Source organism: Hippichthys cyanospilos, chromosome 9 (genome assembly GCF_059441005.1).
Source record: "Hippichthys cyanospilos isolate Australia breed blue-spotted pipefish chromosome 9, RoL_Hcya_1.0, whole genome shotgun sequence".
NCBI classification, from domain to species: Eukaryota; Metazoa; Chordata; class Actinopteri; order Syngnathiformes; family Syngnathidae; genus Hippichthys; species Hippichthys cyanospilos.
This window is the reverse complement of record NC_142377.1, coordinates 19,944,243-19,961,533: the sequence shown is the minus strand read 5'-3', so window position 1 is coordinate 19,961,533 and position 17,291 is coordinate 19,944,243. Positions and strand designations below refer to the sequence as shown.

Here is a 17,291-nt window from a genome sequence, read left to right as displayed (position 1 = left end):
TTATTAAAATGTTTTGTCTCCTTTCATGACGGTATTACTAGAATTTATTTCTCGGATTATATATGAGAGGAAGAGAGAGTAAATAGAACAGAACAGAATACCTTTAGTGTAATTGTACATAGGTATAAACGAAAATGGATGCGCTGCTACATTCATTTTCTTTACTGTTGAATCTATTAATGCGCAATAATTTCAACTGTAAAGAGAATGAATAATACATAAAGAACGAATAGAATTCGCAGTTTATATATACATACTGTACAAGACTATATATACCTACATATATATGTGCGTATCTAGCTATCAAATATATATATATATAAGTTATATATATATATATATATATATAACTTGTATGTTAATATAAACTGCAATTTCTATACTTTTCATTCTTTATATACTATTCTCTTTACTGTTTATATGTGTGTGTGCGCTTATTGTACATATTTATCATATTTTATTACATTTCCATTCGTTCTCTGTCCTATTACTTTATATGTAAATTGTAATGAACTATATTCTCTATTGGGTTGTAATTTTATATTTATTTTTCTCATTTAGTTCACACAGCATGTCTAGTTCACTGTATAGTGCTTGAAGTGAGTCTTCAGAAGTAGTTTTATTCATTTAATGTACCATGCTACATGATTCATTTTCAAATGATTGTAGTTTTCGTTGCAATCGGCTTTTAGAAATACATTTAGTTTACATTTTTTCTCATCACTAGTGTATGTGTTTGTTCTTATACTATTACATTTATTTTGAAAAAGTCCATGGATTCTTATATTACAATTCAGTGGTAGACTTTTTACGCTGCCTTCTACAATTTTTTTTGCAAGTCAAACGCTGTGTGGGTGAAATAGTTTCCTCTCGAGGAAAAATGCAAGCAAGGAGTCTTTGTGACACATCTCTGAGTTGCTCTCAAGTCGCCATGACACATTTCGGTATTTTCCTTATGGTGAAATCAGTCAGCAGTAATAAAAGTGGAAACAAAAAAAGGAAGTTGAAGAAGGAACAAGACTAAGCCTTTTTTTTGACAATTCAGACAACTGTTTTATACTCCTACAGAGGAGAGCCATGGACCTAATCACAAACGTGAGCGCGAAATGAAACGTTCGTTGTGTGGTTTCGCGGTTACTTAAGTTTTGCGTAACAAATGTTTACTGCAGTCATGATTTTATCATCGCGTTATAGGTTAGTGATTGCGGCCTTGTAATTATTTATAAAGTCCATTCGGGGAAGAAATTTGACGTGTATTGGTGGCTGTCGCCCTCTAGTGGACAATATCACCAACCTCATCTCCCATTCATATTAGAATGGGGACTTTCCCCTCTCACCATACAAGGAAAAAAAGGCATTAAAACACATTTGAGTTTATTGTCTTCAAATACAATCTCTCATGGATTGAATGATGTAACGACCCCTTGCACGAGTTCCATTAGTCAGTTGCAGTGCCTTTTGCTATTATGCCATTCCTGTCACATACTTTTGCATTTAAATGCAAAAAAGACCTCTGCATAAAACATCCAGTTGAATCTTTACATTGTAAAAATAAATACATAATTTTGAAACCAACTGGAGTAGTCAGTGTTTGCGACAAGAGGCCCCAGTGAGCTCCAGCATGTGTTCTATTTAAGGCAAATGAGCAAATACAAGGGGGTGCCTTTAAATGTATACACAGTACACTATAGTATTATAAATTAACCACGGTTTCTTTTTTCTTCACAACCAGATCACCTGGCCATCATCTGTAGCGAAAGGGCTACAGGTATTTAACCCAAAATAACAAAAAAAAAAAATCACACTACGGCGGAACCTTCAAATATGAACAGAAGTTTGACCAACATATTTTGGAAAATGTGCCTCCAAAATGAAAAATAACTGTTTGTGGGGATGCCACAAATGGTATAAGTGAAGCTAAGCACCGAACTGGAACTTTCATGACATTTGGATTGCGTCTGCCACTCTAAATAAGGTCATTATTATAAGTTATTCTAATTATGGTTGTGGGCTAATGCCAATCATGAAAAGTCTGACAGTAAAAGGCATATTTTAGTAATGCTCATCAGTTTGCCGTTTTCATTGCACCACTAACAATGGATCACAAAGAATCAGGCTGCTCAGTTCAACAAGCAATAGAATTCACAAAACGTACACCAGATAGATGCTAAAGAAACTAGCATAGCGACTACTGACTAGCAGTCAGAATGGGCTGACTTTTGTGCTTAATGGCCACACTGGAGATCATAAAAGGAATGCATTGACAAGATTTGCAGATTAAAAAAATATTCATAATAAATCAAGCAACTCATTCACTGCCAGTCCAGTAAAAACGGATCTTTGCTATCTATAGCCGCCAGTGGCAGTAAATGAGTTACGTTTGTTTTCCTTGTAATATTATCCATTTTTATTTGGAGATATGTATACAGTATACATATATATATATATATATATATATATATACACATACACATATATACATATATATATATATATATACACACATATATATAGGTTTTTTTTTTTTTGGGGGGGGGTCTGTTCCTTTCTAGAGGTTCCGCCGTGCAAATGGGGGGAAAAACAAAACAAAACAACAAAACAACAAAATAACAAAAAACAAAATGAAGACGCCACTGTGCAGTCTCAGTTGATCATGTGGCGATGTTGGAGGTGTACTTGTTTTTACGGTGGCACGTGCATGTGTGTCATCTCCATTTCCACTTTGTAATTCTGGCAACAAAAAAAAAAATGGCCTTAAGAAGGGAGAGCTGAGGCAACCAATCCTCTCACTGATATTGTCGGTAGTCTCCGAAGGGGGCGGCGGGCATGGGGGCGGGGGCTGGCTCCTCTGCAAACTGAGGACCTAAAAAGACACGCACATAAATCAAGATGTTGATCCGTTTTCTAAATTCTAATTAGATAAATTGCAGTTATAGATTAAGTAAGGGAAAAAAAAACATTTAGGAAGCATGAATGTTGAAAACAAATGTTCTATGTACGTTATCAGTCCAGGTATTGCTCTTTTTTTCTTACAGTCAAGGAAGATTTTTTTTTTAAATAAAAAAACAGACTTGTCTCCTCAGGAAAACAAAGTCATATAGTCTTAAAAAAATATTTATGTTTCCTCAGAAACAAATGAGTTGAAACCAAAATGAATTACCGGTGGTTCACTATACCTGTAGGAAATTGTGATGAGGCAAACCTCGACAGCATGATCCCGGCACCTTCTATCAAGGCTAGCAGGATGCCCCCCATAGCTGCAGAACCCACCATGGCCACTGGTCCATCTGCAAACATGGTCAGTTAAAGGCTTAATCACGCGTGTGTTGAGTCCAACGTGGGGAGAATCGTTTCAAACGCGCTGACTTCTGGCGGCGAGGATGGCGCCCGTCATGGCGCCGCTAGTGATGGAGTTCCAGGGGTCCTCCTTGCCGCGCACCTTCACAAGGCCGCAGTCAATCATGGAGAAGAGGCCTCCCCACACTGCGAAGCTACCTGCGAATCCCGGAGATTCCACTTGTAGTCAAGAAGAGCATAATAGCATAAAGCACCAAAAAAAAAAAAAAAACAACAAAAACTTACCACCAAGCTGTGGCGCTCTGGTCTTGATGGCAGTCATGCTGCCTCTCATTCTATGATTCATTCCCTGCAGAACAGTGTCAATAAATACGCTTTAAAGATTTGACATTTTAAGTGCATATATTATGAAAGTACAGTAAACACGGTTTAATGCTTCATGCACAATTCATTGTCTCTTTGGTAGGGCCAGACAGATATGGTTGTTTTGAGACTGATTTTGGAATTCGTCTGAATAAACCCACAGTAACTGATTCAATTAACTTAAGTTTTGATTAGTAAGGAAGTGCTTTTAAAAAAAATACATATGTACTACAACTGCTACACTTTTCTTCATTTAGATCCATTGACAGGCCAACGACTACAGAAGAATGGAAGATGGAAGAGTTGTTATTTGATTAAGTATTGTAAACATCAGTGACTTGATGGAATATTTATTCTAATTACATAAAAGGTAAAGGTCATTTTACCCCATCATTCTTCACGATGACATTTTTTTAAATCACTGAATAGACATCCCATATTGTTTAGGACAGGGGGTCAAAGTCAAATGGACAGAGGGGCCAAATGAAAAAAAATAACTACAAGACGAAGGCCGGACTGATCGAATATTTAATACAAAGATTTAATTAAAAAAAAATGACACCACACATACTCCCGTGAACTTAACTGAACATACTGCCCCCATACTGCCATATTTGGCCTGTTTATTTCGAAGATTACCTTCACAGCACACCATTGGAAACAAGCTTTTTTTTTTTTTTTTTAAGAAAAGCAATTTGGGGATGTTTTACATTCTATACTGGATTAATTTTTATATGAATTGATTTATCGCCACACTTCAACGAACGGTGAAAGTTATCATGAAATTGTGTAGGGTGGTCTTACTGATGGCGCGTTCCTAAAGCCTTTTACTGCTTGGAATATTCCACCGCCAATGGCTCCCATGGTGAAGGCACCCCCACAGTCGTCCACAATCCTCCAAGGACTGAAAACATGGACAGAGAAATTTCATTTCCATTGACAGTAAAACGTCACCATTTTCACAGGGTTGCAACACTCAAATAACTCCAATAATTTGATTAACAAAAACGGTCTCTGCCTTGAAGTTTTGCAGGGATATTTTTTTCTGCATAGACTGATATTACTGCAGGTGCAAGAACCACTCGTTTTCATTGAACACATCATGATGCCCTTAAAAGTGGTCAAGGAAACACACGGCCGCTGGCACACTATCAAATGCTTTACTGGCCAAAGAGTAAGAAAACAAACATGTAAGGACACAAGTTGCCAATGTCTACCACTAACTTTTCTTTCCACTTTGCTGATGCCCACATCACTCATTAGAGCCCACCTTCCAAAACACTCGTCACAGATATTATAGTGTGAGTTATGAGGATGGACACCATAAGTGGACAAGTCATAGAATTCTCAACACTGCTGACTTCTTAGGCTTCAGGACCACTTGATGGCACCGAAGAGCAAAATTAAGCAACATGAAGCTTTGAACCATGTGCAAAGCAGTTGACTGCAAAGCTTAGGGTTCGCTTCATTTGGCCACTAATTCAATAAGTCATCAACCTGCATTTTTTTTTTTTATTTTGTCGAGCATAAGTAACAATACTAGTAGGGGAACTCATAAATAACTCATGACATATTTGGGCATATCTATGTAAGGTTGTAGCCTTTCTATTAGTAAGGTTCTGACAGGTAGATTCATGAACAATGAGTAATGAGTGATGTAAGATGAGTTTGAACGTGTTTTGATATCTTATGGTGGAGTATATTTGTGCTCTAAACCCTTGGATCAGATCATTGTAAAAAATGTTAGAGTAGGCGTCCGTTATTTAGCACAAATATGCAATGTTTGCTTAAATGTACACATGGCAAAGTGGTTACTGTTCATGATGTAACTAGCCTAGAATGTGCATAAAACGCTAGTGTTAAGAGTTGAACCAGCGAAGAAGTGACTTGTCCCCACTATGTTAAAAATGATAAAAGCCTGACTAAAATGGATGGATAAAATCGATGACAACTTTTGTCATGTTGTGCAATCAAATCCCCCGCGTCACTGGTAGCTAGCTTTTAGCTGGCTACAGCTAACTCGTCGACCTCCACAAGACGTCAACAGAAAAGCTCAACGTGTCATATTTGTTTTGTTTTCGTTTGAGACAAAACGAAGTTATGTTATAAAAACACGAGGCGGTGGCATGCTGTTGTGTGCGGGGAGGGGGCGAGTCCGCAAGGTCACTACAACGTGCTTTCCGCCAGATGTCATGCGGCTAGCGCAATATAACGTCATTTTAGCATCCGTGCTAACGGCTGTGAAAACGAATCAGTCCTGCGGCAAACACTTGAAAATATAAAACGAATCACACAGCCTCGTTTAAGTGACATTCTACGACACACTGCACTAAAGAAAAAAAATCTAATTTTAATTTATTTTGCCCAAAGGACTCACCACGGCTCTCTAGCATATTCCTCCATTTTGTTCTTCTGCTGTCCCGTGCCGTAGAGAGGGTGTGACGGAGGGATGACGTATGACGCAGCATGAGGCGTTCAAAGGCGTCTTCAGGAGCACAAACAATGGTGGGAAAATCAATGATCGCCAACTTGAATAAAATGCATCAAATTTGACGAATTCATTCATGAAAATAAATCCTCCATGATAATGAAGTATTTTAAAGAAATCTTAAATATGTCTCTGATTTGGTTTCTCATTGAAAAATAATCAAATGATATTACAGTATAATCCAAAGTGATGTCGTCATTCAGATTATTTAATAATTGGCTTGCCTTTCATTTGCAATATAGTACAATAATTTTCCTTTTTTTTCTAAAGTGACACAGTAAGATTTAGCTACGGACTGCAAGACGAGTGTGTAGTGCTACATTCACCGTAATGCCACTAAAGCTCCCACATGCGCATGCGAAAAGTTATACATTTGTGTACTCAAGAGAGTATGCGTAATTCAGGGGCATCGCGATAAATGCAGCACCTCCTGCTGTCTGTAGAGATAACTGACATGCAGTAAGAGCTGGCTCGTTTTGTGGCAGCGGCATGCTGGGCATGACTGTGCAGACATGAATTATTATTTGATATTATTATTATTATTATTATTATTATTATTATTATTATTATTATTATTATTATTATTATTATTGTTGTTGTTGTTGTTGTTGTTGTTTTTCTGCAATTTAATTGAAAATTTCATTGCAATAATACGGAAATGTATTTTCCCATGTCTACTTAAGTATAAAATCACAAGATTTTTGATTATGAATCAAGCAAGTTATTATCTTAAAGGGACACTGTGGAATATTCAGACCATTTTTCATTACGGACAGCAGGAGGTGCTGTAGGTGCTGACATTTACATTGTCCAGAGCAATAACAAACATGGCAGCCTCCAGAGAAGTGCCACCCCTCACGTAATATAATTTAATGATAGGTAACCCCATGAATATATTTAAAACATACAGTTGGTCATTAAAAACATGTTTATTTGCAAGTTTGTGAAATGTATCATAATGTATTCATTTTTAATGAAACGGTTGAAATCTTACACACTGACCCTTTGAGTTAATCTTTTTAAAAACAAGTTTATGAACAAATCGGGCCAAATGGTGTTTTCATTTGACACATTTACAGTGATCCTTGTAATAGTGTGAAAAACATTTCCAAGAAATGACCGCATGAATGCACCTAAATGTGTGCGCATAGTTTCAACTGCATATAAGTGACATGTTAAAATGTAGCCATGACGTTTTCATTCCTGCCCAATCTTTCAGTGCAGCACACAGCAGACAGAGAGCAGCGACACGCTGGCTGGCAGCCCACTATTAGGAACCACAAAGGAATGAATTACAGGCTGAGCCTCCATAGAAGAAATGACCAAATATAGACATTTTGTGAGACGTCCACTGGCCTTCTGCTGCTGTTCTTCTTGTATCCAATCTAGACAGCTCCCACCCTGGTCCCTTCAGCAACAAACTATGCAAGAACACCTACGTAATATTATGAACACTTCGGATTGGCAGACGTAATCAAGTAAAGATGAATAAAATGTATTCAAATGTTGGTTCAGTACAATATCCTCAAAAAGTCAAAAAGATGTACGTCACTGAACCAAAATGATACTGAAATTGAAAAATTAGAAACGTTTTACAGCGAAGCAAATCTATTTTCTAATCCTTTTTCGTTCCCCAAAGTTACTGAAATATTTGCTGTTTTGGCTTAAATTTTCTCAAATTTTCTCAAATTTTCTTTTATTTTTAATTTGCTTACACCTTCATTCTCCATTTTGAAAACAATCCTCCTGTTTATATCAGTGACTTTTGCCCAATTATCTATTTCCAGAATGTCCCTTCTTTTATTTTGTAAATGTTATTCATATACATCTTTTTTCAAATCCTGATTTTTTCCAACTTGTCAAAAATAGTTTTGGATCATGAGAAAAACATTCGTTTGGAACTCATCTCATACGTACATAAAAGCTTTATCAATACAGTACTTATCTCTATCGTAAAAAGAAAAATAAAGACTATGTTTAAAAAAATATAGATAAAATACAACTGTTCAAAAAACATTGAACTGTATTTTAGGAAACCACTACAAATAACAGGAGTTCTGGGAATTATGAACTAAGAACGAATTATGTATGAATTATGTACGACAACATTTAGTGACTAGCCATGTGCTCACAAACATATTTTCACCAATTGGATATTTTCTGCAGTAAAACCCTATAACTACAAAATCTATCCTCCCCAACCCCGGAAGGAAACCGAAATTAGAAAAAATGTGAAAGTCTCCTTGGATAAGGTGGGTGCGTATTTACTCTTGCACGGGCAGTACGGTGTAAAGGTTGTATGAGGTCCTGTTGTCGTCATATTTCTTCTCGTGAGCTATTTTTATCTGCTTGTGTGGCACAGAAAGAGCAAGACATTTTTCAAAAGAACTCCAGGGGTAGTAAAAGTGAGAAATTAACTATGTAACACGTTTAAAATCTCCAAAAGATGAATTTCTGTGATATGGACCCTTTAAATATCTGTTAACTCCCCCAAAAAATCATAAATAGCTTCTGTGAGTCAACAGCAACATAGCAAAGCATTTTATTGAAGATGTACAGGCTCTGTAAGAAAGGCGTGTGATTGCAAAATAAAAAAAAATATATAAGTATCTACTGCCCATAGAGGAAGTGCCACCAAATCGCTGAAAAGACATTCACTCAAAAGGCATGGCGGGCAATTGATATCAGCCTTAAAAACACATACCATAGCTATATTACATGAAAGTTACATATGATTATCAGTCACACCAGATAGAAGGATTCTGTACAAAACTTCTGGATTTATACTTCCTGATAACTCACAATTGCCAAGTTCAAACTCCTTGGTGGCGCTTTTCCAAATCAACTTTGCCTGAGATTTGTTGACATGAGACGCACGATCCTAAAAATTGGGAGTATTTTTCGCCAAATTCCCATCAAACTCCCCGAAGGCCCGATGATGACATTTCCTGAAAAAGATTACACTCGAGGATTACAAGGTGGTGAGAGGTATATTAAGGGGGATTTCTCTGCCCGGTTCTACTCAAAAAAAGGTCAGCGTGGACAATGAAGACTTTTTTAAGCAGGTTACACGGCTAAATTTGCACCTAAGTCCACAAAGCCCACTAATCAGTTTTCAAAGAAGATAATATCAACAGATTGTGGTGCTGGTTGTGTTGATGTGTGCGAGTGGCTGTTGGGGTGATTAAAAGCAAGCAATTTTTCATCCTTGATCTCAAATAAAAAATAATTGTGCCGACAATCGTAAATGTTTAACTTTTTCAGTAGTATTTAAGATGGTAAATCTTCAGGGATTTTGAATGTAGGTAAACTAACAGTTGACATCGGTTCTTCGATTTCTTTTTCTACTTACGCTTCCTCCATCATCCTCCCTCTCACCAGTCAGTCTCGGTACTTTAACGGACATCCGGTTTGAGAGTCACAAATGCTTGTACGGTATGGTTAAATTTATGCTTCTTTGTTGCCCGTTTTGAGTATAGCTTACACAATCATAGCAGCTCCTATGTGTGTATGTAACCCACTTAAGTTGTTTTCTCAGCCAATTGCATTCGATGAGTTGTAGAACGGACTTAATGTAGTACCTATTAGTGCAAATAACAAATGACCAGCAAGGAGCGATATGAATTCATGAATGCAAAATGAGTCATCGGCAGAGGCCAGCGTGGCTCCCCGTTCTTCACAAGTCCAAGGTTTGGTCCAGTATTCCATGGGAAGGAAAGAGGGAAAAAAAGGCGTCCTCAGTGTTAAGATTGTCATTCCCGCAAGATGCACCCGAGGGAGGGTTTGTCTCCTGGCGCAGAGATGTCCCTTCCACCGCGTTCTTAAGTTCCAGATGCCAGTTGGAGAACTCATTGCAGCCACTTGGGTATGGGAACCTGTTTGTTGAAGACCAAAACATATGAGTGGAAATCGATACAGTGTGTCATTATTATAGGGTAAGGGTTAATCAAAAAGGTGACAAATAAAAGTCACAAACACGTCGAAAAACTAAAGATTACTTTTCACGTCTTCAGTCAGGACCGCTAAACAATATACTGCATATATCACAGGAGTTCCAAAACTAGGTCAAAAAATGATTTTGTTTGAAATCCCCGTCAACAAACATTTTTCATTGTTTTTTCAATCATTCCTTTGTTTGTTATCGCCAACTCCGATATTGTTGTTTTACAGAAAATGGGAGGTACCTTCTTGAGTTGCTGGATGTTGCTCCCCCTGATAGAAGCAAGCAATTGGTCCCTGGAGTTCTTTGCGCCCCCTCGGCTCTTTCCTTCCACGCTTCTCCGTGACACCGGCGTCAAAGAGTTCCTCAAGGAGTCCACTTCCAGCATGAGAGGCGGAGGAGGTGGCGGCCCTCCCCCAGGTGGGGGCGGGGGCGGCGGCGGCGGCGGGGCAGCCCCGACCCCCTTCTTGGGGCTCAGTTTGGGCGAAGGGATCGGCGAGGGCATCGGCGAAGGTTTGGGGGATGCCTTTGGAGAGTTCCATGTGTTGGAATCCCTGCAATAAAGAAATCATTTCTTGAGCTCAATAATTGCAAGAAAATGGCAATTCAATCTGAGCACCGCACACTCCTGTTCCAAGTTTGCCACAGCATGACCTATGAAGTGATTCATGCTGTATATGGGTGTGATGTCGTCTATATGTGTGTGATAGCGTCATGAGAGAATTAAACGGAATTAAAAGAATTTGTAATACTTCCTACTGTAATACATTTTTTTGTGTGTTTTAAAACAGACATACGAATATACTGTATTGGAGGCTCAGCTCCTATCCCAAATCCTCTATACAGCATTCATATTCATCATTCTTCATAGAGCATAAAAAATATATGCGTACCACTTTTCTTCAATTATCTGTCTGTATGTTGTAACGCCGTTGGTGCTCAGATCTCCATGGCTTAAAAGGTAACAAATGCCACATAGATGCAAATTGCTAGTCTGTATGACCACTGTGTTTTCTATAGTGACAAATAATGTATAAAAACAATTGTCTTTTAATCATTTAAATGTTCATCCTGTAGTATCGGTGTTGGATGTGTATCTTTAAGGGGCGTGGCCTTAAGAATGGCAGTTGGCTTAGGTGTGCAAGTATGGACAGGAGTTGCGAACTAGAGCAGTTCTTCCATTTTGAATTTATGTGTTTGACTGGAGGTGTTACAATAATTGCATATAGGTTATCCCATATTTGTTTTATGCTGTTCGTATGTTTGTTATGCAATCAGTATATTGGTAGATTAGGCTGAATGTTTTCTGTTTCTGTTGTTTGTATAGAAGAGGAATTGACGCGTCTCAAGCATCTGCAAGAAAGAGGCAAGCGCCGTGACCCAACCAAAGGGCATAAGCAGAAACGGGGTCGCTGCTTCGTGACCCGACCGGTCATGCTTGAGGTTCCCGAGGAAGAAGATAGCAGCATTGACTCTTAACTGCATTTGTCACCATCATAAAATGATTGTTTACATTGTTACCAAATATCTCCCCCAACCCTTCAGGGCAGCAATGACTTTTGTATCTAAGGCAAACCCAAATGAATTAAAGAGGGACAGACAGAAATTGTAACCAGACTGGAAGGAGCTTTCAGAAGGTGGAGGTTCCTGCCTGCTCTCCTCGTGAGAATGTTTGTTTTCCTCTCCCTGCTTTGTTGCTTAATATTTGTCCTAGCTGGCCTGGTACAAGAAAGTGCTCCATTATGTTTTACTCGATAGAAACTATTTAAAAAAATGGAACTGTTTTTGTCAAACTGCATTCAGTTCTAGCCAATCCTTGTCTGTACAGAGCAGTGAGCTTTGTCCTGCCTTGAACTCAACTGGGATTCATAATAAAGTTTCAAATCCTCTCTGAGCTCATCAGGATGGCACTAATATTAGACGTTCAATGCAGATGATGGAGAATATACTTTGTGAGTGCTGTTATATTGGCTGTCTCCATGTTGTAGCCAAACATTTTCACAGACGTCATTATTACTGAAGTCTGTGACAATTTGTACTTAGTCTGTTGCTCTGGGGTAGGAGACACCAATGCGGCAACAAGAACAACAGGTAGCCCCCAAGAATCAAATAAGTTGCCAGTAGGCCTGTTCTGCAAATAACACGTGATAGAACATTCCTGATTTCTAGGAATTTTACATACAATTATAAATATATTACATTTACACTAAATGGCTGGTTTGTGAATTATTGTGGGAAATAATTACTATCTTCATATGAAAAGATATAACATTAATTAACCTATAATGATAACATTATGAGAGATACTTTGAGCAAATTTGTCATTTTAGAAGTGTGTATCAAACTGGCAGCCCTTCGTGTTACTCAGTACCAAAGAAGCAGCTCTCTGTTTCAAAAAGCTTGGTGATCCCTGCTCCAAGGGTAAAAGTACAGAAATTATACATGCTAGTATTAGCATCGAGATAGTGGGATTTTTTTCCGGCAATCGATTGGCTGTATTTGAATGCGCCATTGCGGTTCAGTTTTTGTCAACGCATATGAGACCTTTTTTCCATAGGAATAACAACTTTGTAATTATTCACGGGTTTTGTGTGCCATCCTGTGAAAGTTTTGTGCCAAGGAACTAAAGTAGGTTGAGGAGCTTCATTGGGACAAAAGGGACTGCAGTACTGTTATATTGTTTTTCCACATGGTGCAGATGAACAATTTTGTGTTAAGTCCATCGCATAAAGGGCTAAAGCACTGCAACGTACTGCAATCTAAAACAGCCAAACAACTGCCTATAAATAGCACTCTAGCGGAATGCTAGTGTGCCATTTATAGGCAGTTGTTTGGCTGTTTTAAATATACGATTTTAGTTAAATTTTAGTTATATTTTCGGTTGGCTAGTCAATGATTTTTTTTCCCTCCCAAAAGTCTTTGAATGTAATTTTCTTGGAAATGTGTTGAGGAGCTCCATTTATAAAAAGAAAATGTCCCTTTTTGCCATCCCGTGGGATCAAAACACAGGTATGAACAGTGAAGGCCCCTTTTTGAGGAGATGCAACTGTCGGTTTACGCCCTGTCCCGTTCGCCGTATGAGATAACTAAGCTGCCACCACACACCTCAAGGAGCCTCCACCACCCGACTTGGGCACCTCCAGAGTATCCTTCTTGTCGGTACCGTTTCCGGCCTGAGCCTGCTTTTGCTCCTGCAAGCGCCTCTGACGCTGGCGGTCCATGTTCCGACTCAGGATGTTGGTGGTGGTCATCCTGGGCCCGGCCAGCTCGAAGTGGTAGCCCAGTTTGAGAAGGGTGGTGTTCTCCTTCAGCACCTTGATCATCTCCATTTCCGTCTTGCCGCCGCAGATGTGCCGCTGGTTCTGGAAGCGCAGTTCGGTGAGGGTGGCGTTGTAGCGCAGCGCCTGGATGAGGGCGAGGATGCCTTTGCCGGTGAGATGGTTGGAGTCCAGGTTGATGCTGGTGACGGTGGTGTTGCGGCGCAGCGTGCCGGCGACGGCGTACGCCACGTGGTCGTCGGCGCGGCAGTTGGCCAGCGCCACCTTCCGGACGTGGGTGTTGCGGCTCAGCGCCTCGGCCAGCTCGATGAGCGTCTTGGTCTTGATCACCTCCGAGTTGTTGACGTTGAGCTCCACCAAGGACGGGTCGTCGCTTCGTACCTGCTCCAGGAGCTCATCAAACATGCTTGCGTCTTCGTCGTCGCCGTTTTCCTCCTTCGTTTTGGCGGCCGGGGAGACGCGGTTGCTCAGTTTTTCTTGCTTATCTTCTTTGTCCTCTTCGGCTTTCTTCTCTTTCGGATGATCGCTGTGGTTAAGCAATTCCTCGCCTCTTCTCGTCCCGTCCTCCTTCTCAGAGGCTTGACGTTGCACCCGGTGAGCTACTTTCTTGTCCTTATCCTCATCCTGAGGCTTCTTCTCCTCTGGAGTCGGGTTCTCCTGGGATTTGCTCTGCTTCTCCACCATTCTGGACACCAGTCCCTGCGTCCTGAAGCTGTCGGATCGCCGCACCCGCTCCTTAACGACTTCCTTTTCGCTCTTCTCCCGTAGCCTGGAGATGATGTCTTTGGTCTTGGTGTCATCTCTCTTCCTACAGTCGTCCCACCGGGTGTCCCCCTTCTCCTTCTTCTTCTCTTGTAGCTTGGAGATGACGTCCCTTGTTTTGCTGTCACGGTTCTCTCTCCTGTCAGTTATCCTGCTGTCCTCGCATGCCACTTTCTCCTTGCAACCGTCCTTCAAGCCCCCGGAGAGCTGAGTTTCCTCCCCCTTTGAGGAATCTGGAGCTTTTCCGGAGTCATCTTTGGCCTGGATTTCTCCTCGTCTTTGGACTCTGCTGGCGTCATTGCACTCCTGGCTCAGGCCCGTCTTCCTTGGGTAATCCTGCTTCCGGCTTTCCTTTTTGGGTTCAGCCTGTGAGAAGGAACACAAAAGAGCTCGTTTAAGCCATGGTTGAATCAGACGGCAGAGTTTCATGCGAGACAAATCTAAAGTGGACTACACACGTAATAATATGTGGACATGAGGAATGCCACACAAGACAATGATTTAAAAAAAAAAAGTATTCTTACTACCCTGCTTCCACTGAAAAATGCAGCTTTCGCCAAACCAAACATTGATTGGAAATTTGTGATTTCCAAAGGGGGAGATGATGCTCAAATGTTTCCCAATTGTCAACACTAATTGTTTTACGAACTGACATAACCATCAAGAAGATCCATAAAAAATAAATTAAAAAATCATACGGCCTTTTCTGATTTTGATTAAAAAAATGTAAAGATGCTCAAATTTGTCGTGACTATCTGTATGAGTATACCGCCCTTTGAGGAAACTCAGCCTCCGCGTCTCTTTACGACCACCTGGCTCCTCATCAGTCTGCAACACGCCATGTGTGTTTATAGTGGCCATTTTCTTCTTCTTTTTTTTAAATGACTTAGCTTCGCCAAGTGTTTGATTTGCGATCCCAGCGGCGAGCCAGGCAAGCGGACACATCCTTAAAAGGTAGTGAGCGTAGGAGCAATCAAGCGAGGAATTCCAGCAGGGCCCGGGATTAAGGAGCCGTACGCCGAACTGAGTGGATACAGTAAAAACGTCCTCGATGGCGGGCTGCTGTGCTCCAGATCAAATCGTATCAAATGAAACAAAAGGACTTTTAAAGAAATATCAGCTCTCAAAAGGAGGAGTTTGTTTGTAAGGACTTGAATGTCAAATGTAATCGGGCCTCGGAGGGGTAAATAATATTTTTGGAGCCCCGTTGAGGATCTGATGGATCCACCTGGTCTCTTGCTTCAATCCACCCCCACAAACAACACATGGACACTCTCCTATTCCTAATCCTATCCTTTCATATTGTATAAGGCTTTGCTTCCTTAGGGTCATGGGTGTGTGGAGCCTTTCCCAGCTGACGTCTGGTGAGTGAAGTGGGATCCACCCTGGATTGGCCGCCGGCCAAAATCACAGAATACATACCCACAAATGCGTTCTTGCTCAATAGACTTGCCCTTAATATCCCAGCTGAGATGTGTGATCCACCCAGGATTGGTCGCCAGCCAGTCAGAAGGGACATACAAAAACACCTTCTTGCTATCTGTTTTCTATAACACTTGTCCTCTTTAGGGTTTACGTTTGATGAGAGAAGTGGGATACAACTTCAAATTCTATCACAGCGTATATACAAACAAGTAGCCACTCTGGTATTTGCACGGACAGACAATTTAATCTTCACTTACTGATGGCCATTGGCGACAAAAGTGGGATCCGCCGAGGACTGGTTGCTATACAATCTGACCATTTAAATTCACACTGATAGCCAGTTTGGAGTCATCAATTACAGCTGACATTTGGTGAAAGAAGTGGGGTACATCTTGTCAGCTGTCATCCAATCACAGGGCACAGGCAGACAAATGACTATTCACACTCACGACAGGGACACTTTTGGTGAGAGAAGTGGGTCAGAATTAGGGTGCCAGTCAATCACAGGAAAAATATGGAAAGACAAATGACCATTCCCGCTAACACCTATAGGCAATTTAGCCTTTAGTAATACCAGATGATTTTTGGCGAGAGAAGTGGGATCCAGTCTCAACTAGTCATGAGTCAATTGTAGGCTCTGGACATCTTGAAGTAAATGACTTCAGTGAACACAACATGATTGTTTCGGGGTGTGTGAGGAAGCAGGAATGGGGGAGCTGAGATTCAAACCCAGAACCTCAGAAATGTGACGCAGACATGCGTATCACTCCGGCGCTGTGCTGCTACATTACATGCAATACCTCAAATGAAACGGGGGAAAAACAAAACAAAACAGGAATCGTGTTTTCTACCTGAAGCGAGTCCTCTTTGTGGCAGCTTTTGGGATCTTGGTGGTTTTTGCTGCCTCGGGCAGGCTCGCCTTGAACGGTCACCTCTCCGTCCTCCGGGCTGTCGGGCACCTTCATCATGTCCTTCTCCAGCTGTTCCATCTCCTCCGGGGATAGAGTGGACAGCAGGGTGTCCAGATCTGGGTCCTCGCTCACCTGCCGCCCCATCCGGGTCAGGCCTCTCACCTTTCGTCTGGACATATTTGGACAAGAACTCGTATGGGGGAAAAAAAAATCAGGATATCAAGCAGCTTGGAAGCAAAAATATTCCCATATGTCCCAGAAAGAGCAAAGCGTGGATCCTGACCGGACTCACATGCTTGCAAAGAGGGCGGCCAGTGACGGGAGGCTGCTGAGAGGCTGGGACATTCCTTGGAATCCTGGGAAAGTGCATGTCCATGTTCAGAGGACGGTGCGCTCCTTTAAAGGGAATGGGAAGGGCTGCAGTTTACTGAGGTGCCAGATGAGAGTTAGTGCACACACAATTTCACTCATTACACAACTATTACTGTTCATTCTGGATTCGGTCTACTTGCTTTCTGTCTGGGGGGGGGGGTGTATCGCTTCAACTTTTGAAAGGAAGCAACAGCAACAAGTTGAATTAATTCCCTAAAGGCCTCACAATGCGAAACATTCTCTCCGGCTTCCCCCCACACTCCAAAAATATACATGGGATATGGGATATGGGATAAACAGCTACAGAAAATGGACGAAAGGACAACTCATACCACATTGTTTTGCTTGGTTTCAATGGACATTGCGCTGCTCCTCCTGATATGCATGCCTTGGCCACCTGGGGGCTGTAGAATCAAGAAATGCATACACACCCTAAATGAGCTCAACAACAATAA

General features: G+C 40.9%; 2 protein-coding genes and 1 long non-coding RNA gene across 3 annotated transcripts in view; 1 reads left to right on the top strand and 2 right to left on the bottom strand.

Annotated features, from left to right (window-relative positions):
• The window catches only part of LOC148419362 (uncharacterized), a 14,413-nt gene extending 3,444 nt beyond the window's left edge, over nt 1-10,969 (top strand). The window contains exon 3 of the long non-coding RNA XR_015866537.1: nt 10,319-10,969. This is a non-coding gene — a long non-coding RNA (uncharacterized LOC148419362). The remainder of the gene's footprint in view (nt 1-10,318) is intronic.
• Nucleotides 1,358-6,101, bottom strand: timm17a (translocase of inner mitochondrial membrane 17 homolog A (yeast)). The gene is made up of 6 exons (XM_088422723.1): nt 6,038-6,101; nt 4,465-4,564; nt 3,583-3,646; nt 3,367-3,495; nt 3,177-3,287; nt 1,358-2,863 (listed from the first exon to the last, which is right to left on the bottom strand). The coding sequence occupies exons 1-6, from the start codon at nt 6,061-6,063 to the stop codon at nt 2,787-2,789; spliced, it is 507 nt and encodes a 168-aa protein (XP_088278849.1). The 5' UTR covers nt 6,064-6,101; the 3' UTR covers nt 1,358-2,786.
• Nucleotides 8,675-17,242, bottom strand: lmod1b (leiomodin 1b (smooth muscle)). The gene is made up of 6 exons (XM_088422705.1): nt 17,169-17,242; nt 16,757-16,860; nt 16,405-16,633; nt 13,194-14,494; nt 10,333-10,642; nt 8,675-10,023 (listed from the first exon to the last, which is right to left on the bottom strand). Exons 2-6 carry the CDS (start codon nt 16,807-16,809, stop codon nt 9,997-9,999), a joined length of 1,920 nt encoding a protein of 639 aa, XP_088278831.1. The 5' UTR covers nt 16,810-16,860; nt 17,169-17,242; the 3' UTR covers nt 8,675-9,996.
• Nucleotides 17,243-17,291: the final 49 nt, after the last annotated feature.